The sequence below is a fragment of the Mastigoproctus giganteus genome, chromosome 10 (genome assembly GCF_048544385.1).
Source record: "Mastigoproctus giganteus isolate SK-2022 chromosome 10, ASM4854438v1, whole genome shotgun sequence".
Taxonomy (NCBI): Eukaryota; Metazoa; Arthropoda; class Arachnida; order Uropygi; family Thelyphonidae; genus Mastigoproctus; species Mastigoproctus giganteus.
The window spans coordinates 183,547,389-183,571,015 of record NC_143584.1 but is presented as its reverse complement, the minus strand read 5'-3'; the positions used below and the strand labels follow the sequence as shown (position 1 = coordinate 183,571,015).

Genomic DNA, 23,627 nt, shown 5'->3' with positions numbered 1-23,627 from the left:
ATTTGCCAAGGCTGGAAAATGTGTATAAGTGTAGGTGTGTATAGTATTATTATTATTAGCTATATGGTGCAAGGAAGCCTGAGGCTTTTGCTGCACCAGCAAAAAAAAAAAAAAAAAAAAAAAAAAAAAATTCCCGATTTATCCACAGAGAGAGAGAGAGAGAGAGAGAGAGAGAGAGAGAGAGAGAGAGAGAGAGAGTCAGAAGTAGAAGGGAATCACCAAGAAAGAGAAGAATGATGATATCCAGCTTAGAACCCTGGGTGTGCCAAGCCCATACTTACCAGATGTGAGCCCCTGGGGTTATGTATGGGTTCTGTTGAGTGTTGGCACCTGGCAACTGTAGAAAAATGACAGCAGGATAGGAAGGGAGGAGGGGTTATGCTGTTACTTGGGAAACACATAAAATCTCAGGCAGTGCATCCAGTTGACATGGATGGCCAATGCAATGTTGAGTCTGTTTGGTGTGACATAAGCACTGGGAATGCAAAAATTCCCATTTGTTGTACTCTAATAAGTACAACAAATAACTGTACAGAGAAATACAGTAGGGCCAGTAACTCAGAATATCTTATAATGGAGGATTTTCACACACTAGCAAGACTTTTGTGGATTTATTGGATGAGTTTTCTACAGCAACATGTTCGAGAGGCAACCAGAGGAAGTAATACTCTTGATATGATTATCAGCAGTGATTGCAGTGTACTGATGTGGGATACATTTAAAGATGTAACTACCATCAGGGATAAAGGGAAAGATTTTTGCTTTCCTCATTTTTTAGAAAGGATGTAGAGCTACTGGAATGAGTACAGAGAAAGGAAATGAGATTGATGAGGGGAACAAAGGGTGCTATTACCAAGAAAGGCTTAAAGTTCTGCAAATTGTAGCATCTGGAGACACCTGGGACGTAATCTGAATAAGGCATATAAGGTTTGAGCAGGCTCAATGCTGATGAGATTCTTCCACTTGCTCAGATTATGAACCTGAGGAGGCATAAAATCAAATTGAGGAAAGACAGTTGTAGAATAGATGTGTGGAAATTTGCCTTTAGCCAGCAAGTGGTTGATTGCTAAAACAAACTTCTATCTGTCATATGATATAAATAGATTCAAGGAAGAACTGGACAAAGTTTTGGAGTGAATGGATAGGTGAAATGGGCAGGGGTTTTTTTTTTTTTTTTTTTTTTTTTTTGTGGATCAGCTTGCTTTCTTGTATCATTTGAGCTGCTAATGCTAATTTTGCAAGAAAGGCAGCTGGTTCTTGTTGCACAACAATTACTCTCACCTATTCTGCACTTGTGAAGAAAATTCTGATGAAACATGACATTGTACAGATCAACCACCCACCCTACTCTCCCGACATAGCACCAGTGGACATCTTCCTCTTTTCCTTTTCCCCAAGGTGAAAACTGTTCTTAAAGGAAAGAGATTTCTGGATGCTGAGTACATAAAGAGAAATGTAACCACTAAACTGAACATCATCTCTTTGGATGCCTTTGCTGACTCCTTTCAGAAACTTTTATAATGTGTAATAAACACAATCAATCAATTGGTGATTACTCTGAATAAAATAAAATAATTTTTGAGCTTCTTCACTTTGTGGTCTTCATATTGCACCGGTCCGGAAACTTTATTGCCACACCTCATATGTGCTTCTTAACAAAGAGCATACCCCCCCTCTTCCTGTCCTGTCTGCATGTGTTGTACCCCACCCCCATTATTTAAGTTCTGCATCCTCTATGTCTGAGTAGCACTACATTTCTGATATCACTATAATGACTGCATTTCATGACTTAAGCAATACTTCAAATTCATCAATTCTACTACACTCCTAGTATTAATGTAGAAGCAAGTATGTATCCTTGTTATTGCTCTTAGTAATCCTAACATGGCCAGCGTATTTGCTTGCTTGTGACATAAGGGTTCCCAAGTAGGCTTTGTAATCACCCACACCTTTTATTCAGGTAGATACATGTACCAATATAAGCAAGCACTAGAATTAATTTCATTGCTTGCTGTCACTGTTTAACTATTAGTCTGTATATTGCTTCCGAAAAATTTGTACATAAACTTCTAATACTCAGCTGCATTTACTCTGTACAGTACAATGATAAAGGTTGCAGGGTTACATTTGAATGCAGGTGTCTAAATAATTTAACATTTGTGTGCATCTCATTTGTGTGAATGGCTGTTCACTCATAGTTCAGGATACATTTCCTAATTAGTATAAGTAATAGCAAATGATACAAGAAAGAAAGCTTATAAAACATAAAAAAAAAAAAAAAAAAAAAAAAAAAAAACCTTCCCACATTTACCTGTCCATTCCCTTTAATAGATTGTCTAGTTCTTCCTTGAATATTTATTCAAACTACTCACTTCCACAACACCAGCTGGAAGTTTGTTCCAACAATCAACTAGCCACTGGCTGAAGGAAAACTTCTACATATCTATCCCGCAACCATCCTTTCTCAATTTGAATTTATGCCCCTTCATGTCTGTAGTCTAAGCAAGAATGCTATCAGCACTGAGCATGCTCAATCCATTCAAAGCCTTAAACACCTCAATCGATCACCTCACAGGCGTCTAGTCTCCACAGCTGCAATTTGCAGAACTATAGCTTTTCTTGGTAAAACGACCGTTTTCTTCACCTCACCAATCTCACTACCCTTCTCTGCCCCCATTTCAGTAGATTTACATTACATCCTACCTCAAATGAGGTCTCCACACCTGTATGCAGTACTTAAGTGCAGTCTAACCATTGCCTTATAAGGATAATCACCACCTTATCTCTGCTAACAAAATTCCTGTATATCATTGACAAAACTGCATGAGCTGTCGTGACAGCCTGTATGCACTGCTCAGCGAACTTCGTATCAGACTGCAAAATTACCCCTAGATATTTTTTCATTTTCCACTACCCTCAGTGTAGTACCACACAGTTGGTACATTAATTTGGAATTACTGCTACCCATATATAGCACCTTACATTTGTCAATGATAAACTTCAATTTCTATTGGTGAAGCGTTACTTATTCAAGGTAGTGAAATATCAATGTAACTCACTGTGAAGGTATTCACAATATGACGAGGCTACTAGAGACGGTCGTTTTCAAAGCCGCTAAGTGGATTTTTCTTATTATTGATTTGAAATTATTGTTTTTCTAAAACTTTTGATTTAAATTTAGTAGTATAACATTATTTTGTGATTTTCTGATTAATTTGGTGTATTTATTCTTTACTCGGCCTTGTAATTGCATAAAAGTATCGGTAAAGGTTTCCACGTGTTTCAACTCCGCTAACCGTTCGTAATTTTCCCGCCTTTGTGATACGATATACCGTACTAGATAGCGTTAGTTGAACTTCGTTAGCAGTTAAATTGTACGTTTAAATAAATACATATAACGACTTAGATTACAAACGTAATATAATTAATTTTATTTAACATAATTAATTATACATATAACCACTTAGGTTACGTAACATAAATAATTAGTAAAAACAAATAATTAATACATAACTTGATACGAAAGTTATATAAAGGGATTTCGCAGATAACACTCGTTACTGAAACGTAAATATTTCGTAGATAACACTCGTTACTGAAACGTAAATATTCCGTAGATAACACTCGTTACTGAAACATAAATATACCGTTATAACTGTGTTTGGATACAAGTTTAGGATTTAATTTTGTACAGAAATTGAAATTTTATTGAAAGTAAATCTAAATCATGACTCAAACCAGAGCAGCAAAGCAAAGGGCTCAAGCTAATGGGAATGCTGTGGCCCAGGGGAGAACTGAGGGGTGCAGTTGTCCTCTGAATCACAGCCTTGTAAGATGCACTATTTGCTTGATGTTTGCGGAGCAGTCAAGTATGGGACATGATACTGCCATGGGGGATGTCTTTGTGTGTGTGCGATGCAAGGAGTGTAAGGAGATAAGGCGACAACTCAGCGTTGTTATGGGCCTATATGAGAGCTTGAAGGATAGGGTGGATGCCCTCGAAGGATTACAAGTGAGGGGCCCATCAAGCTCTCAGCTGCCCACACCAATGCCAGAGCTTGCACTTGGTCATCGCGGAACACAGCGGCAACCCCCAAGGCAGAATGCGCTGGTCCCAAAGGAACTAGTAGTTGTTGGTGACTCTATTGTCAGGGAAACGGGAAACATGCTTTGTAAAAAGGATAGGTGGAATAGGACCAGGGTATGTCTGCCAGGGGCAAACGTTGATGACGTTGTAGAGCGGATATCATCTTTTAAGGGCACAAAAGGTGATATAGTTGTACACGTTGGCACTAATGACATTAACAGTAGGAGACCGGCGGAATTACTTGACAAGTACAGGTCACTGATGAAAAAAGCCGTGAATTAGGGTTGAAATTGAAAGTGTCTGCAATTCTGCCCAGACACGATAGGAGGGAGTATATGATGAGAGCCCTGTCAATCAATTCGGCCCTGGAAAGATTGTGCAGGGCTCAAGGGGTAGAATTTTTTTCAGCCTGGTCTGTACTTGTTAACAGGAGAGACTGCTTCTACAGGGATGGGATACACTTAAATAGAAAGGGTGCAAGAATGTTTGCTGATGCTATCGAGGCAATGTTAGGTGGGTCGGAAAACTGCTAGATTGGGGGGATACAAGGACTAATAGATTAACAGTAGCCACTGGCAGAGGTGAAAGTGATTCTTGCACTGCTTCTATTGGAATGAGCCGCAGCCTGGAAAATAAGATGCAGGATATTTCAGAGACTGCTGGGAATCATTGGGGTACAAGTAAACACATGGGTTGTGTTAGGGTAGCTAAGAAAAAGAACAGGTGCATGTATACTTGTGTGTACACCAATGCTAGGAGTTTAGTAAATAAATTTGATGAATTTGAGGTATTGCTCAAAACATCAAAAGCAGATATTGTGGGGATTTCAGAGACGTGGTGTCACACAGATATAAGAAATGCAGAACTGGAATTTGGGGAGTACAATGTCTACAGAAAGGATAGACAGGATAGGAAGGGAGGAGGGGTTATGCTATTAGTTAAAAAACACATAAAATCCAAGGAAGTGAAGCCAGTCGACATCGCTGGACAGTGCAGTGTCGAGTCAGTTTGGTGTGACATAAGCATTGGGAGATCAAAATTGAGAGTAGGAGTGTGCTATAGGCCTAATGACTCTGATGAGTATAATAAGAAACTGTTCGGAGAAATAGAGTGGGCCAGTAAATCAGAGAGTCTTATAATGGGGGATTTTAATTTCCCAGATATTGACTGGAATTTGGGGGCTGGTCACTCACACAGTAGCAAGGCTTTTGTGGATTTATTGGATGATTGTTTTCTACATCAGCATGTTCGGGAGGCAACTAGAGGGAGTAATACTCTTGATTTGATTATCAGTAGTGATTCTTCATGCATAAAGAATCTGCAGGTAAATGAACCACTTGGTGGCAGTGATCACAGTGTGCTGAAGTGGGAGTTACTCAAAGAGGTAACTACCATTAGGGGTAAAGGGAAGGGGTATTGCTTTCGTAAAGGCGACTACAATGGACTGAGACAGTATTTAAATTCTATACAGTGGGATCAACTGATGATATTGCCAACAGCAAATTCAAAATGGGAAGCATTCAAAGAACTTATCGTGGAAGCTACTAGGCTTTACATACCAACTAAGAAATATTGTTCAAGGTTTAGGCCTAAATGGTTGTCAGATGAACTAATGAGGCATATGGCAGAGAAGAAAAATGCATGGGATACATACAAATTAACACGTGACACGGACGCCTATGATAGATACAAGTTGATCTGTAACCAAGTTACAAAGGAGGTTAGGCAGGCGAAGGCAGATTACGAGAGATCCTTGGCAAGGGAAGCGAAGAAAAACAGCAAAGAGTTCTTTACTTATGTAAACTCTAGAAGGAAGGGGATGAATCAGATTGGTCCACTTGAGATCGATGGGTCAACTGTTGATGACCCTGCTCGGGTAGCTAACAAACTAAATGAATATTTTGCATCGACATTCACACATGAGGAGTTATTCAGCGAGGGGAATGCCAGAGGTGTATTCAACTCTAGCAGTAAGCTAGAGAATCTTGTAATAACTGAGAGCAAAGTGGAGGAGAAATTGTTGAAGATAAACACAAGAAAGGCACCTGGGGTGGATGGGATCTATCCAGTTATATTAAAGGAGGCAGCAAAGGAGGTAAGCAAACCCTTAGCCATAATTATGAGAGCTTCCTTGGACTCAGGGGAGGTACCCATTGACTGGAGATGTGCAAATGTGACCCCAATTCACAAAGGGGGATCAAAGGCTGACACAAGTAATTATAGACCTGTGAGTTTAACTTCTGTTCCCGGAAAATTAATGGAGGCACTGGTGAAAGAAGCACTGCAGGATCATCTAGACAAGACTTCAGTTATAGCTAGGACACAGCATGGTTTTGTTAAGGGGAAGTCTTGCCTGACCAATTTGATTGGATACTATGATGCAGTCACAAAAGAACTGGATGCAGGGAATAACTTTGATATTATATACTTGGATCTTAGAAAGGCTTTTGATACTGTTGCACATGGAAGACTGCTGCACAAATTGGAGCAGTGTGGCATTGGAGGCAAGTTGCTGCTATGGATAAAGGGGTGGTTGAGGGGGAGAAGACAGAGAGTGGTAATCAATGGACACTGCTCATCGTGGACTAATGTTATTAGTGGAGTCCCTCAGGGTTCAGTATTGGGGCCTTTATTGTTTTCTGTATTTATAAATGATATTGATGATGGTATATCAGGCTTAATGTCCAAGTTTGCAGACGATACGAAGGTTGGCAGGGTTGTCAAGGACACTACTGACACTATGCTGCTGCAACAGGATTTGGAAAGGTTGAGCAGATGGGCTTCGAGGTGGCAAATGAAGTTTAACATTGACAAATGTAAAGTACTACATATGGGAAACAGCAACCCCAGAGCAACGTATCAACTCTGTGGTACTACACTGACAGTGGTAGAGAATGAAAGGGACCTGGGGGTGGTGGTGCAGGCAGATATGAAGTTCTCTGAGCAGTGCAGACGAGCTGCAAGAGTAGCTCATGGTGTATTGTCAATGATATATAGGAATTTTTCTAGCAGGAATAAGGAGGTGATTATTCCCTTGTATAAGGCAATGGTCAGGCCACACCTAGAGTACTGTATACAGGCCTGGAGGCCTCATTTCAGGAAGGATGTAGAGCTGCTGGAACGAGTACAGAGAAGGGCAACTAGATTGGTGAATGGGACAAAGGGGTTCTCTTACGAAGAAAGGCTTAAGTTTTGCAAATTACAGTGTCTGGAAACTAGGCACCAGCGGGGTGATCTGATAGAGGTGTACAAAGCCTTGAATGGTTTGAGCATGCTCAATGCTGATGGGATTCTTCCTCTAGCTCAGAAAAATCACCTGAGAGGGCATAAATTCAAATTGAGGAAAGACAGATGTAGGATAGATGTGCGGAAATTTGCCTTTAGCCAGCGGGTGGTTGGTGGGTGGAACAGACTTCCATCCCTTGTCGTGGAAGTTGATAGCCTAAATATGTTTAAGGCTCAGCTGGACAGGTATTTCGAACGAACAGAGGGGTGAAGTGGAAGTGGTTATTTTTATTTATTTATGTTACTTTTTTTTTTTTTTTTTTTGGCTGATGCTGCATAAGCTTGCTTTCTTGCATCAAATGCCTCTACTAATGCTAATGCTAATGCTAATGCTATTTCACAACTCATCTCCCAAGTTTTTCTCAATCTTGTTTATCTCTGTTATTAACCACTCTGCCGACCTTTGTATCATCTTCAAACTTAGATATTAAGACTGATATGCCTTCATCAATAAATATAGAAAACAACTATGAGCCCAATAATGAACCCTGAGGAGTCTCAACCAAAGAGCAATGTCCCTTGATAACCACTCCCTGTCTTCTCTCACTTACCGTTATCCATAGCAGTAGCTTGCTGTGGATAAAGCCACACTGCTCTAATTTGAATTTTCTTTTATGTGCAACAATATAAAAACCTTTTATAAAATCTAAGTATATAATTAAAATTATTTTTTGCATTCAGTTCCTTTGCTACTGCATCATAGTAGCCAATCAAATTGTAACTGTACTCCTGTCTAGATGGTCTTGCATTACTTCTTTAACTAGCGATTCCATTATTTTCCCTGGAATAGAAATTAAGCTAATAGGTCACACATGTCACCCTTTGAATTGGAAAATTCTCAAGACATGATCAAGAACAACAATGTGCACTAATATTGCTTACAAATCATCAGAAACCACTAAAATAAAAATGCTTTTATTTTATTTTTTATGAAAACCCCAAACACGAGAGGTATTAAAACCTATAGTACTTAGTACCAAGCTTGGGTTGGAGGTTGAGAAGAAGAAAGAAGATATTTCTTGACATTAGACTTGAACTTCTGTAGACTGTAATTTTCAGGAAATACGTATGAAGGAAGGTTGTTCCAGAAAACGGAAGTTGAATGAATAAACGAGGAAGATGAAAAGTTGGTTCTATGAGTTTGAAATTGGACAGTAAATGGATGTTGACTGGTGGCGACACATGTTCAGACTGTTTGAAAGAGAGTGGAAATTACAGAAGCTAATTCAGAAGAACGGTGCTCATGGAAGTATCTGTAGAAAAGGCATGCAGCAGAAACAGTATGTAGTAGTAGTAGTAGTGGCATGTGATGCAAGAAAGCATATGTATGAGCTCATGCAGCATCAGCCAAAAAAACAAAAAATCACACCATTCCCTCCAAATGCCTGTCCAGTTCCTCCTTAAATTTATTCAACCTATCAACTTCCACAACGACAGATGAAAGTTTGTTCCAGCAATTAACCACCTGCTGGCTAAAGGCAAATTTCCGCACATCTATTCTACATCTGTCTTTTCTTAATTTGAATTTATGCCCCCTTAGATTCGTAATCTGAACAAGTGGAAGGATCCCATCAGAATTCAGCATGCTCAACCCATTCAAGGCCTTATATACCTTAATTAGATCACCATGCAGGTGCCTAGTCTCCAGCCACTGCAATTTGCAGAACTCAAGCCTCTCTTGGTAAGAGAATCCCTTCATTCTCCTCACCAATCTTGTTGCCCTTCTCTGTACACACTCAAGTAAATCTACATCCTTCCTAATATGAGGCCTCCTGACCTGTACGCAGTACTCAAGGTATGGCCTGACCATTGCCTTATACAGGGGGATAATCACCTCCTTTCCCCTGCTAGCAAAATTCCTATATATCATAGACAAAACCCCATGACCTGCCCTGGCAGCCCGTCTGCAATGCTCAGAAAACTTCATATCTGCCTGCACAATTACTCCCAGGTCTTTTTCATTTTCTACCACTTTAAGTGTAGTACCACACAGTTGGTACGTTTCTCTGGGGTTACTTCTACCCATATACAGTGCTTTGCATTTGTCAAGGTTAAACTTCAATTGCCACGTCTTAGCCCATCTGCCCAAATTATCTAGATCCTGTTGCAGTAGCACACTGCCATTACTGTCATTAACAACCCTGCCAACCTTTGTATCGTCTGCAAACTTCGACATTAAGCCTGATATACCTTAATCAATATCATTGATAAATATACAAAACAACAGTGGACCTAACACCGAACCCTGTGGGACTCCACTAATACCATTAGTCCACGAAGAGCAGCACCCATTGATTACCACCCTCTGTCTTCTCCCACTTAACCATCCTTTTATCCATTGTAGCAACTTACCCTTAATACCATTCTGCTCCAATTTGTACAATAGTCTTTCATGCGCAACTGTGTCAAAAGCTTTCCTGAAATCCAAATAGATGATATCAAAATTATTTTTTTGCATCCAGTTCCTTTGTAACCACATCATAATATCCTATCAAATTTGTCAGACAAGACTTTCCCTTAAAAAACCCATGCTGTGTCTGAATTATTGCTGCAGTCTTGTCTAGATGATCCTGCAATGCATCTTTAACCAGTGACTCCATTTTTTTACCCGGAACAGAAGTTAAACTAACTGGTCTGTAATTACTCGTGCCACCCTTCGTTCCCCCTTTGTGAATTGGGGATACATTTGCACATCTCCAGTCCGTGGGAAGCTCCCCTGAGTCCAAGGATGCTCTCATAATTATGGCCAAGGGTTTGCTTAGTTGCTTTGCCGTCTCCTTTAATATAACTGGATAGATCCCATCCACCCCAGGTGCTTTTCTTATGTTTAACTTCAACAATTTCTCCTCCACTTTGCTTTCAGTTAATACAAAATCATTAAGTATCCTGCTACAATCTGATAACCTTCTGCCATTTTCAAACCTTAATAATTCCTCATGTGTGAATGTAGATGCAAAATACTCATTCAGTTTGTTTGCTATCTGGGCAGGATCACCAACAGTCGATCCATCGATATCAGGTGGACCAATCAGATTCATCCCCTTCCTTTTAGAGTTTATATAAGTTAAGAAATCCTTGCTGTTTTTCTTAGCATCTTTTGCCAAAGATTTCTCGTACTCTGCCTTCGCATGCCTAACCTCCTTTGTGACCTGATTACAGACTAGCTTATATCTGCCATAGGCTTCTGAGTCGCTTGATAATTTATATGCATCCCATGCATTTTTCTTTTTCTTCTCTGTTACGAGAAGAATACTTTCCACTTAGAATTTACTGTTGGTAACATCATCAGTTTATCCCACTGTACAGAATTTAAAAACTTTCTGAGACCGCTGTACTCACCTTTACGGAAGCAAAAACCCTTTCCTTTACCCCGATGGTAATTATATCTTTAAGTAAATCCCACATTAGTACACTGTGATCACTGCCACCTAGTGGTTCCTTTATCTGCAAATTCTTAATACACGAATGATCATTGCTGATAACCAGATAAAGAGTATTACTCTCTCTGGTTGCCTCTCGAACATGCTGCTCCAGAAAACAATCATCCAATAAATTCACAAAAGTCTATGAAACAGAGAGTGGAGAGACTGTTAGAGATGGGTCCTTATTGCTGCCCTCTTCTGAATGGAATCTAGCAGCCTGAGAGAGGTTTTGGGGGCACCAACCCAGATGTGGGAACAATATTCCATGATAGGGTTGATTTGCGTTAAAAAAGAGTGAACGGCTCTGTTTGTTTGTTTATTTTGTTTTTAGGAGCATTAGCAACTAAGGCCATACTGCTCCGGGGATATGCGGTGGCCATTCCCTGACCCTTCTGCATCCTCCATATTTGGTGGTCACAGGCTCGAACCCCGGTCTAATCAAGTGTGTGCTATGCACTGCTGCTCTTGCCCACCTGGCAACAGAAGCTCCGAACAGCTGTTTGGAAGAAAAGTAACGCTCAGGGCGAAAGAGAAAACCAAGTTTTTTAGATGCAGAGGAAGCAATATTTGTAATATACTTGTGTCAAGAGAGATTAGAAGTCGTGGTAATCCCCAAAAGAGATATATCATCTTACCTAGAAATCGGATTGTCACCAAAGATAAGCATAGGAGCAGAAGAATCCTTTTTGCAAGATATAAGACAGTACTGAGTTTTAGAAGGATTGAAATCAACTAAGTTGTCTTTGCTCCACTGGAGAATTACCTGGAGATCGGCATTTAAGGAATTGGATATTCGAGAGGTAGAAGTTGATTGAGCAGGGCAAGGTTTCTGAAAATTGAAAGTGGAATGCAATGTGCTATCATCAGCAAAACTATGGATAGAATTCCCAGTCAATGGAAGGTCATTAATATATAAGAGGAAAAGAGTGGCAGAAAGAACTGAAACTTGGGCGACAACAGCATTAGTGGAGAAGCTAGAAGACAGAGCCATCTATCATCACCCTCAATGAGCAATCAGAGAGAAAACTGGATAACCAATTACAAAAAACAGTTAGCAAAACATAAGATGGAAGCTTGTTTAGAAGACCTTTATGCCAAACACAATCGAAAGTCTTTTAGATTATCAAGAGCAACTGCTTGGGTTTCACCGAACTTTTCCATTGAATTAGTCCATAAATGGGTAACATAAGCCAGAATATCACCAGTGGATTGACACTGACGGAATCCATACTGGTGATCGTTGATCAGATGGAAGGTTTCTAGGTAGTTTAAGAGTTGGCGGTTAATGGATTTCTCCATTACTTTAGAAAGAATAGAAGTAATTGCAATGGGATGATAATTGGATGGGAGGGATTTGTCACCCTTTTTAGGAACTGGCTGGATATGAGCAAATTTCCAAGCAGAAGGATAAACACCTTTGAAATAAGAAAGTGAAAAAAGGCAGCAAAGAACAGGAGTTATTTTGGGATCACAGGTTTTGTGAACAAGTGGAGAAATACCATCAGGTCCTGGAGCTTTCTGAGCATCAAGTTTTATCAAAATCGTTCTGAGATCCTTTTGACGGAAGACCAAAGGAGACATTGAATTTTTTTTTTTTTTTTTATGAGAACCCCAAACACGAACGGTATCAAAACCTATAGTACTTAGTACCGTGCATGGGTTGAAGGAGAAGTATGGGGAGAGGGGGATGCCGGAAACTTTTCTCTAGAGACTAAACATGGGTTTCACCACTTCAAGCCTCCAATAAGCACAGTGGTGGTGGAACGTGTTGGGAATGGTGGGAGGTGTTTTACCAAGATCATTAATACATGGGTTGGAAGAAAAATGGGATGCTAGCAGGTCAGCTTTATCCATGGCTGAAATGACAATAGAACCAACTGGTTTTTACAGAGGAGGGAGCAAAGATGGACAAAAGTTGCGGCCAATAGCTTTGGCAAGAGACCAGAATGCTCGGCTACCATTTGAGCAAGGTGCAAGTTTTCTACTCTTAGCCTGTTCAAAGTCTAGTTTGGATTGATTAATAACTGCTTTACAATTGTTGTAAGCTTTGGTGTAGGCAGAAAATAAAACGGAAGAATTGGAAACAAGCCAATTACGATATGCAATTCTTCTCTCGAACAGCCTTAGCACATTTATTGGAAACCAAGGTTTAGATAAACGACGAGATTTTAACGTGAAGTGTGGAATAAAGGATTCCATTCCTACAAGAATAATTTCACTGACACGGTCTGAGCAAACATTGACATCAGAAGTTTTGAAACAGTAATCTGACCAAGGAAAACAAGAAAGAAATCTCTTAGGTCATCCCATTTTGCATTCTTGTAATGTCAAATGACACGAGGTTGGGAACAGCCATGAGATAAAGGCTCCATTGGAGAAAAGACAATCACCAAGTTGTGATCTGAGGTTCCTAAAGGACCACTCACTTCAACTATGTACTTTGTGAGAAAAAGATCAAGCATGTTGGCTGTATGATTAGGATTGTCGGTATTCTGGTAGGTAAAAGAACAATCAGTGCGAGGTCATTAATAATTGCAAAAGCCTCAGCATCTCAATCAGCTGGGTCGGTGTGACTAGAAAACAGAAGCCAGCTGGAGTTGTGAACATTAAAATCACCAAGGAAAATTACCTCACTATTAGGAAAGTTGGACTGGAGAAAGTCAAGCTGCAAAGAGAGGAAGTCAAACAGCTCCAAATGATTAGTGGAGTTGAGAGAACAGTAAAGACAACAGATGAATTTGACAGAATGAGGTAGACAGATTTTAAGCTAGAGAAGATAGAAAAGAGGAGATTCCAAATTACCAACTCTCTGACAAGGAATATCGGAACAGACATATGCACAAGTACCACCTTTGAGGCAAAAGGAATCATACAGCAAATAATTTGGGCAACTGAGATGAGCAGTGGTTGAATCAACTGATAACTGAGATTCTGTCAGAAAAAGTACATAAGGTTTAGCAGACTGTAAGTGGGAATGGACATTGTTGAGATTAGAACTGAGACTATGTATAGTTGTGAAATGAACTAGGAAGTGTTTGGGAGGTTTAGATCTTTTCGAAGATAAGCTTGCTCTATTAGTGTGACAATTCATGGTGTATTCAATAGTATGAAAAAGTGGTGCTGTATGAAGTAATGACATTTTTGGATATTGCCTACACGTGGTAAAAATATACCCAGATCCTTGACATATGTGGCCTTGACAATGCCTCCCGCATACACACTACTTGGACTCCCTCTAGTCACTATCTGACAGAGTAGAGGTAGCAAGATTATACACTATCTGATCCAGAAGCCTCCTAGGAAGTTACAAATAGGCTCGGTCTGGTGTAGTAACTAGCAGCCAATCTGCGAACACCGTTTTAGAGCTGTACCCTTTAAATGTAAGGAAGTTTGGATATCGCCATGGTGTTCATCACAACCTTGGTTGCAAGGAAGGCCCAAGGTGTCCTATCGATGATCTATCGAACTTTTGCAATTAGAGATAGGGACGTGATAACCCCATTATATAAGGCTTATGTTAGACCACACTTGGAATACTGTGTTCAAGTATGGAGACCGCACCTAAAGAAAGACATCGAGCTTCTTGAAAGGGTGCAAAGACGGGTAACTTGCCTGGTGAGATCGACAAAAAGGCGTCCTTATGAAGAAAGACTTCGAATATGTGGGTTGCAGAGTTTGGAAACTAGACACCTTAGAGGAGATTTGATTGAGGTGTTTAAGGCTCTGAGAGGCATCAGTAAAATGAATGAGGATGAAATTTTCAAGATTATAAATGATGCTAGAACTAGGGGACATAAATTCAGTTACGGGGGGGAAATGTTTAGATTGGACTGCAGGAAGTTTTATTTTAGCCAGCGAGTTATAAATTACTGGAATAAGTTGCCTTCATGGGTGGTAGAGGCCGACAGTTTGGGGAAATTCAAAGGTAATCTGGATAGTACTTTCGGGTAAGAGAAGCGCCTAGGATGATAGGTTTAATTTCCTTTTTTTTTTTTTTTATTAATTATTATTATTTAGTTATTTATTTTATTTATTTTTTTTGTTTTTATCATTGTTTTGTTTGGATTTTTTTTTTTTATTTTTTGGCTGGTGCAGCATAAGCCATAGGATTTCTTGCACCATGCGGCCGTTACTAATACTAATACTAAAAGACATCAGTCATACTGCATGATGGAAGAGATAGGGAAGGGTTGACCATAACTTAGCTCTGGAGACTAAAAAAGGGTTCCACCATTTAAGCCTCCAATAAGCAAAGTGGTGGTATTGTACCAGTTAATGAGAGTCGTCTACCACCTAGTATTGCCTGGTAACACAGAAAGGCAGCCTCTCTCTGTGTGGTGTGGGTGCCACACCTTTACCCCTGCTTAAATTGGTTCACACCTAGGTGGTTAGTACACGCTTCTTGATTAGACCGGGGTTCGAGCCCGTCACCACCAAATACGGAGGATGCGGAAAGGTGAGGGAATGACCACCGCACATCCCCAGAGCAATATGGCCTTAGTTGCTAATGCTCCTAAAAACCAAATAACAACAACAACAACATATACCCAGGATTACTAACAGTCCCACCATTGTGAAGGTGCAAGCAGAGGATTTGGCGATCATAGACTGTCCGGAATTTGCTGAAATTGGATCCACTTGACTTGAGTGTCGCCCGAATATCAGTTCCATCAGTGTTTTAGACTCCCAGGTAGCAAGCACAGCTTGTCTGGCATATCTGAGAGAATGTCTGTGTCAACCTCAAGGACCAAAAACCCTTAGACAAAATGGCATGGAGCATAACTGAGTTTCACTATGTGTGGCATACTTAATTGGAGGATTCCTCATTGTCATATTTAAATTCAATATTAATATGAAATTTGAATGATTAAATATATAAATAAATAAATTCAAAAAATTGTTATATGAATTTTTATGTTATATGAATTTCATATTCATATTATGTTATATGAATTTCATATTCATATTATAATTTCATTATATGAATTTCATATTCATATGTTATATGAATATGAAATTTGAATGATTAAATATATAAATAAATAAATTCAAAAAATTGTTATATGAATTTTTTGTTGTTCCAGAACACCATTCCATTGCATACAGGGCTTAAATGTCTTCACACTTATTATAAACAACATAACCAAGAAGTTTACAAGATAGAGAGAATACAAGAACAACAGCATAGTAATTATCAATCACATGAGCCATAATTAGTATTTAGTATTAGTAATTAGTATTTTAGAAATACTAAAATTAGTATGTTTGATAAGTTTTTCAAATTACACTATAAATCTACAGAATTTATATGATATTCATTTAATAGGCTTTGGACAGATGTTTCTTACAGAATGTAATAATCATTATAGCCTCTTAATTTATTAAGACAGGAATATTTATAAAAAAAATAAGGGCAAGTTATATGTTTGTCTGTTCACTAACTTCGCCCATGCCATTTTACCACTCTTCACCAAACTTGTCATCATTACTTCTAAGATCCCCAGAAATAATGGCTCCCCAAAAAAAATTTTATTTGAATTTTTTTTGTTCCAGAACACCATTCCATTGCATTTAGGGCTTAAGTGTTTTCACACTTATTATAAACAACATAACCAAAATGGTAATATACTCAAATCACCATATTTACAATAAATATTTTAATAACCCATATACAGGAATGCAGGAGTTTGCATAACCTCTCCATGACATAAAAATCTTTCCTGCTCTTCAATCATGTTGTCTACCCTAGTGTTACTCATAGTGCTCTTCATGAAAGATATGGTTCCTTACCTATTTTAAAACTGTACATATTAGAAAAAAAATCCAAGCAGCAAGTCATAAGAACATTTATAAACAGCAGCTTAGAGTGATACTTGTCCAAAAACACACTAATGAGAAAACACATGTGGCTGCATCATAATTTTCTAAAGTTAAAGTAAAATATGCTCCTGTGCAACTATTAAAATTATAAAAAAATATATGCAATTAATATAAATATGTGCAGTTAATATTATACAATATAATATATATTTAATCATTAAGTTTTTTAAAACTGTTTTGTGATATCATTTAATTTCTTTTGACAAAATTTATTCTGTTGTTAGAAACGTGCTAAATCAATCTGGTATAATAACAAGCTGATTTTACTATTACAAAACTGCCATAAAAGAATCTAAGTAAAAAAAAGCAGAAACTTTACTCACAGTCTGGTCTATATTTACATTCACTCTTCCTTTTCACAAGCAAGCTGAAATTTAAAAATTCAACTATTTCTCTTAATGCAAAAAAAAAAAAAAACTTTGCTATAGCAACTTATTGTTAATATTGAATAATAAAATAAATCTCAGTTCATCAGTCTAAAGTAGATATAGCAGTAAAATAAGTACTGAAGAGATTAAATATTTTTACCACTTTTATTTCTCCTGGAATGGAAAGATGTCTCTGTAAAAAAAAATTTTGCCATTTCTCATGAAGTGAAAATACAGCGCAGTACTTTCATTTCACTGTCATCAGCATTAACATTTGCATCAAGAAGAAATCTATACGTTTATTTTTCTGATGACAAAAAAATTATAAAATAGGTTTCCAAAAGGTATAGATGTGAGCAGTTTACACTATAAGAGTCATATTGTTTTGTTTATTTGTTTGTTATTTGGTTTTTAGGAGCATTAGCAACTAAGGCCATATTGCTCCAGGGATATGCGGTGGTCATTCCCTGACATTTCCACATCCTCCATATTTGGTGGTCACAGGCTCGAACCACAGTCTAATCAAGTAGCGTGTGCTACGCACTGCTGCTCCTGTCCACCTGGCTACTGATGTGCCAGTCATATTGTACAATTCATTATGATTTCTTCTAAAACTTAATAAATGTGTGCCATGTCTGCCAACTTTCTCAGCCAATTTTGTCAAAATGATGATTGCAGTATTTTCTATTTTCAATCCAATTTACTAAGGATTAAAAAGAGGTAAAATTTTTAGTCGGCATCAAATAGACACTGTCTGAGTAAGTGGTCCAATTTTGAGAGTGATTATAGATGTAAAAGAGGTATATATGGATGGTTGGGTGGATGAATGAAAAAGAAAGGACTCTTTATAATGGGATCTCTCAAACTGGGCTTCATGTACTGATCATATGTACTTTTCTGAAATATTTCATCCCATAAAAGGCAGTTCAGTTTGTGAGATAAATAACCATGGATGTGATTGAGGAGGAGATGGATATAAACAAAAAATGTAAAAACAGATAGCTCAATAAATTTTGAACAATGAGGAATGAAATAAATTTTGCAACTTAAAGGTGGTTTTTAATTCTGCAAACAATGCTCAAAATTAAATTATGTTCCAATTAGGGCACAAGTAATGGAAGGTTAAGGACGATAAAACATTCATCTGGTAATAAACTCTATTAACATGTTCACTGCTTCCTCACACAAATGTGTCTTCATATTTTTAATCCACTTGGAGGGAGAACCATCCTGCTTTTAGAACTTTTTCTTACAATTGGACAGAAGAAAGATCAAACATTTCTATCAAGCAACCTTCACTGGAGGCTCATTAATTCAGTCACAGTGAGAAGAAAGCTCAAAAATGTCTCTGCCCTTTTCAATCCAGATTGAATCAATCTCATGGTTTTCAATCCGAGGTCAACAAGGTCACTGGAAATGTCAACAGCAAAAGAGTTAATCTGTCAATCTTTGACCCTCATGCAGATGAAAAAAATGTTGCTTCACAAAAAAATAAAATGGGTGTGTACATAATTTTGTGTTATGAAAATAAACACAACTCACTGAATGTTTGTGAAACAGGAGAGGAGAGAAGAAGAGATGTACCAAAGGATAACTCAATAAGAGTCACCTGTTATGAGAATCAGTTATAACATCATTGTGCAAAAGAAGTAAATGTGGGTGAGTATTAAGTGAATAAGCAGGAAGTAAAAGGCAATTATCAGTTGTCATCTGCACACATTTGAGGCCAGTTACATGGTTTACTATTTTTATTTTTTCTTTATGTAAAGTGGTTTTATAACAATGTGGAGAAATAACATTACAACTAGATAAATTCATGACTGTGTGTGTGTGTGTGTGTGTGTGTGTGTGTGTGTGTGTGTGTGTGTGTGTGTGTGTGTGTGTGTGTGTGTGTGTGTGTGTGTGTGTGTGTGTGCACGTGTGTGTGTGTGCGCGCACGTGTGTGTGTGTGCGTGTGTGCGCATGTGTGTATGTGCGCGTGCATGTGTGTGCATGCGTGCTAAAATCATAGTGTCAGTCTATAACAAAAATGGTTAAACATTTATTACTTTTACTGTGCATGTCAACTGGGAGATTAAAACAGAAGTAGGACACTGCATACATGTTGCATATCATGATATGTAAACCTCACTGAGTGGATGAAAGGAAGAGTCTGCCATATGCTGTTCCCCTGTTATAACCCAAACAACTAGCTATAGCAAAGACTACTAATTCTATCCCTTTGTATAAGGCAATGGTCAGGCCACGCCTTGAGTACTGCATACAGGTCTGGAGGCCTCATTTTAGGAAGGATGTAGAGTTGCTAGAACGAGTGGCAAGAAGGGCAAGCAGACTGGTGAGGGGAACAAAGGGGTGCTCTTATGAAGAAAGGCTTAAGTTCTGCAAATTGCAGCATCTGAAGACTAGGCACCTGCGAGGTGATCTGATTGAGGTGCACAAGGCCTTGAATAGGTTGAGCAGGCTCAATTCTGATGGGATTCTTCCTCTTGCTCAAATTACGAATCTGAGGGGGCATAAATTCGAATTGAGGAAAGACAGTTTTAAAATAGATGTGTGGAAATTTGCCTTTAGCCGGTGGGTAGTTGATTGCTGGAACAAACTTCCATTTGTCATTGTGGAAGATGATAGCTTAAATAAATTCAAGGAGGAACTGGACAAACTTTTAGGGGAATTAATGTGTGAAATGGTGTTTTTTTTTTTTTTTTTTTGCTGATGCTACATAAGCTTTCTTTCTTGCATCACATGCCTCTACTACTATCTTACATTATGCAATTTAAGTTTTTTTCAAGGAGCAGCATTAAATAAATAGAATATTTAAACATTGCTTCTGTAATGAAGCGAATCCCACATCAAGAAAATCTTTCCACACCTGTACTACCAATTGGAAAGAACTTCCAAATTCAACAAAGTGAGAATAATCACTTAGTATGCAATTTAAATTTATCAAAAAACAGGCAGAATTTTTGGAATTTTTCAGACTGTAAGAATAGATTTTCTATTATGGTACAAGAATCTTCCTAAACATTTTTTTTTTTATAAATAAGCTATATTTATACAGAAAAAAAAAATAAAAAACTATTGACATTTTATGGTATGCAGGATTCCCTTTGCATGTGCGTGTAAAGAGGGTTCCCTTTGCATGTGTGTAAGCCCATATATAAAGAGACTGATGGAAGAACTGGAATGTCAACACAAAATTGAAAAATAGCAGCTATCCACTCATTCATCTGAACTGAGTTTTAAATGCAATTTTACATATAATAGAAACACAAAGCCTATGTATAGGTTCAAGGTTGAGAAGACAGACGATACTTGCTGATGTCATAATTTTCAGTAAATATATGCAAGAGAAGGTTTTCCAAAGCACAAAAGCAAGAAAGATAAATAACAAAGAGAAAAGTTAGTTCTGCAAGTTTGGAGTTGAACGGTGAATGGATGTTGACTAGTTGAGGTACTTTTTCAGGCTGATTTTGAAGAAAGAGGTGGAATTGCAAATGCCAATACAGAACAGAGCCCATAGATATATCTACAGAAAAGGCATGCAGCAGAAACTGAATATCTGCATCACAGAGAGTGGTAAGTGTTTGTAAGAGATGGACCATGAGCCTGTCTGCACTCTTTTGGATAGAGTCCAAAAGATTTAATACACAACCTGTCTGAGGAAAATGACAAGTAACTTTATTTAATCGAACAGCTACAAATGAAATACTTATAAAAAAAAATAAAAAATAAAAAATGAAAGCTCATGGTTTGTGTCAGTCGAGGTATTAGGTAAATAACAGATTACTACTGACTCACTCTACATGCACACTAAGTATTGGGCACAATTGGATTGGAAAAGTGCCAATGTATCTCCAATACATAAGGGTGGTTGTAAGAGTGAAGTGGGAAATTACCGGCCGGGCAGTCTAACTTCAATAATAGGAAAAATTTCATGGAGACAATGATCAAGGGTGAAATTCAGGATCATTTAGATAGAAATGGAATTCTGAAGGATACTTGGCATGGTTTTGTAAAGGGAAAATCATGTTTAACTAATCTAGTTAGCTACTTTGACAGGATCACTCAAGAGCTGGACTTGGGGAATAATTTTGACATTGTTTGGATTTCAGCAAAGCATTTGACTCAGTCCCACATTAACATTAGTTGAGACATATGATGCAAGAAAGCAAACTTATACAGCAGCAGCAGCCAAAAAAAAAAACCCTACCCATTTCACCCATCCGGTCACTCCAAATGTTTGTCTAGTTCAGCCAAAAATTTATTTAAGCTATCAACTTCCACAACAACAGATGAAAGTCTGTTCCAGCAATCAACTACCCACTGGCTAAAAGCAAACTTCTGCACATCTATTCTACAGATGTCTTTCCTCAATTTGAATATAGATTTCAAATCTAGGTGATTCTGTATCACCCCTTTAAGAAGTGACTCCATTATTTTCCTTGGAACAGAAGTTAAACAAACAGGTCTATGATTATTTGTGTCACCCTTTGAACCCCCTTTGTGAATTGGAAATATATACAAAGGGTACTAGGAAAGTTTTGCAATATGACGCAACAATAAATCACAGGAAGCTGCTTGTTGCTGCATGTTGAGACATGTTCATACGTGCATAGTAGCCACCGCGCCAAGTCGATGGGCTCAGTTATTCATTAGTAGTGAGAGTGTAAAGTGCTTGCGATGGCATCGTGGTCACGAAATGAGATAAGGACAGTTTTGCGGTATAATTTCGTGCGTGGTTTAACCATAGACCAGTGCTTAGAAGAAATGACTCTTGCACTAGATGATGATTGTCCACATCGTACAACGATATTCAGGTGGTATAGAGAATTCCAAAGGGGAAATTTCACTCTGGAGGATTCTGAGAGGCCGGGAAGGCCACGAACGTCAGTTACGGAGGAAAACGTTACTGCTGTGAGGAAAATGCTTGACGAAAACAGGCGAGTGACCTACCAACAGATAGAGGATACTTTGGGCCTAAATGCACCAGCAATTCGTTCGATTCTGCAAGATCATTTGCACGTGAAGAAACTTTGTTCTCTCTGGGTGCCGCATCAACTGACTGAAGAGCAGATGGCACGACGTGTGACTTGGTGCCGGGAGATGTTAAAAAAGTTTGATAAGGGACAATCTCGGTATGTGAACAACATCGTGACAGGTGACGAGACTTGGCTGTACTATTACGATCTGCCGACCAAGGCTCAAAACAAAGTTTGGGTCTTTGATGATGACGACACACCCGTAATTGTCAGAAAATCCCGATCTGTAAAGAAGAAAATGATAGCTGTATTTTTCAAATCGAGTGGAATTGTGGAACGTGTCGTTTTGGACACGCAGAAGACAGTCACAGCTAAGTGGTATACTGAACAATGCCTGCCTAAAGTCATTGGATCTATGAAGAACCTGCAGCCAAAGTCAAGAATGGACACCTGGTACCTCCATCACGAAAATGCTCCAGGTCACGGCGCCAAATATTTGACCACAACAGGACTGAAACTTCTCAAGCACCCTCCCTACAGTCCAGACCTTGCTCCCTGCGACTTTGCACTGTTCCCGCATGTGAAAATGAAGCTAAAAGGGAGGTGGTTTTCCAGTGATGAGGACCTTCTACGGGCTTGGGACAACGAGTGTGCTTTACTCCCTAGTGAAACTTGGCAGAACTGGTTTAAAGATTGGTTTCGGAGGATGGAGAGGTGTATTGAATGTAGAGGAAATTACTTTGAAAAAATTAAATAAACAAAGCTGTATTGCAAAACTTTCCTAGCACCCTTTGTATTTGCGCATCTAAGGGTTTGATGCTCTCATAATTATGGCTAACAGTTTGCTTACTTTCCTTGTTGTCTCCCTCATTATAACTGGATAGATTCCATCTGCCCCAGGTGCCTTTTTTATGTTTAACTTCAACAATTTCTCAGTCCACTTTGCTCTCAGTTATTACAAAATCACTTATATCCCTGTTAATGTTTGATAAACTTCTGGCATTCCCCCTCCTTGAATAACTTCTCATTTGTGAATGTAGATGGAAAATACTCATTCAGTTTATAAGTTACTTGAGCAGGATCATCAATAGTTGAACCATCTATGTTAAGTGGTCCGTTCTGATTCATCCCCTTCCTTCTAGAGTTTACATAATTAAAGAACTCTTTACTGTTTTTCTTTGCGTCCTTTGCAAAAGATTTCTTGTAATCTGCCTTCACCTGCCTAACCTCCTTTGTGATTTGATTGCAAACTAGCTTATATCTGCCATAGGCTTCTGTGTTGCTTGATAATTTATATGCATCCGATGCATTTTTCTTCCTTGCCACAAGCCTCATTAATTTATCCGACATCCATTTAGGCCAGAACCTTTCACAATATTTCTTAGTTGGTATGAAAAGCCTAGTAGCCTCCAAGATTAAGTCCCTGAAGGTTTCCCATTGAAATTGAGGAACGACAGTTGTAGAATAGATGTGCTGAAGTTTGGCATTAGCCAACGGGTAGTTGATTGCTGGAACAGACTTCCATCTGTTGTTGATAGCTTAAATAAATTTAAGGCTGAACTAGACAAACATTTGGAGTGACTGGATGGGTGAAATTGGAAGGGGT

At 38.5% G+C, this 23,627-nt stretch overlaps 1 protein-coding gene across 1 annotated transcript in view; it reads right to left on the bottom strand.

Annotated features, from left to right (window-relative positions):
• Positions 1 to 23,627, bottom strand: part of LOC150079615 (hypoxanthine-guanine phosphoribosyltransferase-like) — a 95,373-nt gene that overhangs the window by 12,122 nt on the left and 59,624 nt on the right. The window contains exon 6 of the mRNA XM_090383136.1: positions 16,998 to 17,041. Within this exon, the coding sequence (XP_090239262.1) occupies positions 16,998 to 17,041 (44 nt within the window). The remainder of the gene's footprint in view (positions 1 to 16,997; positions 17,042 to 23,627) is intronic.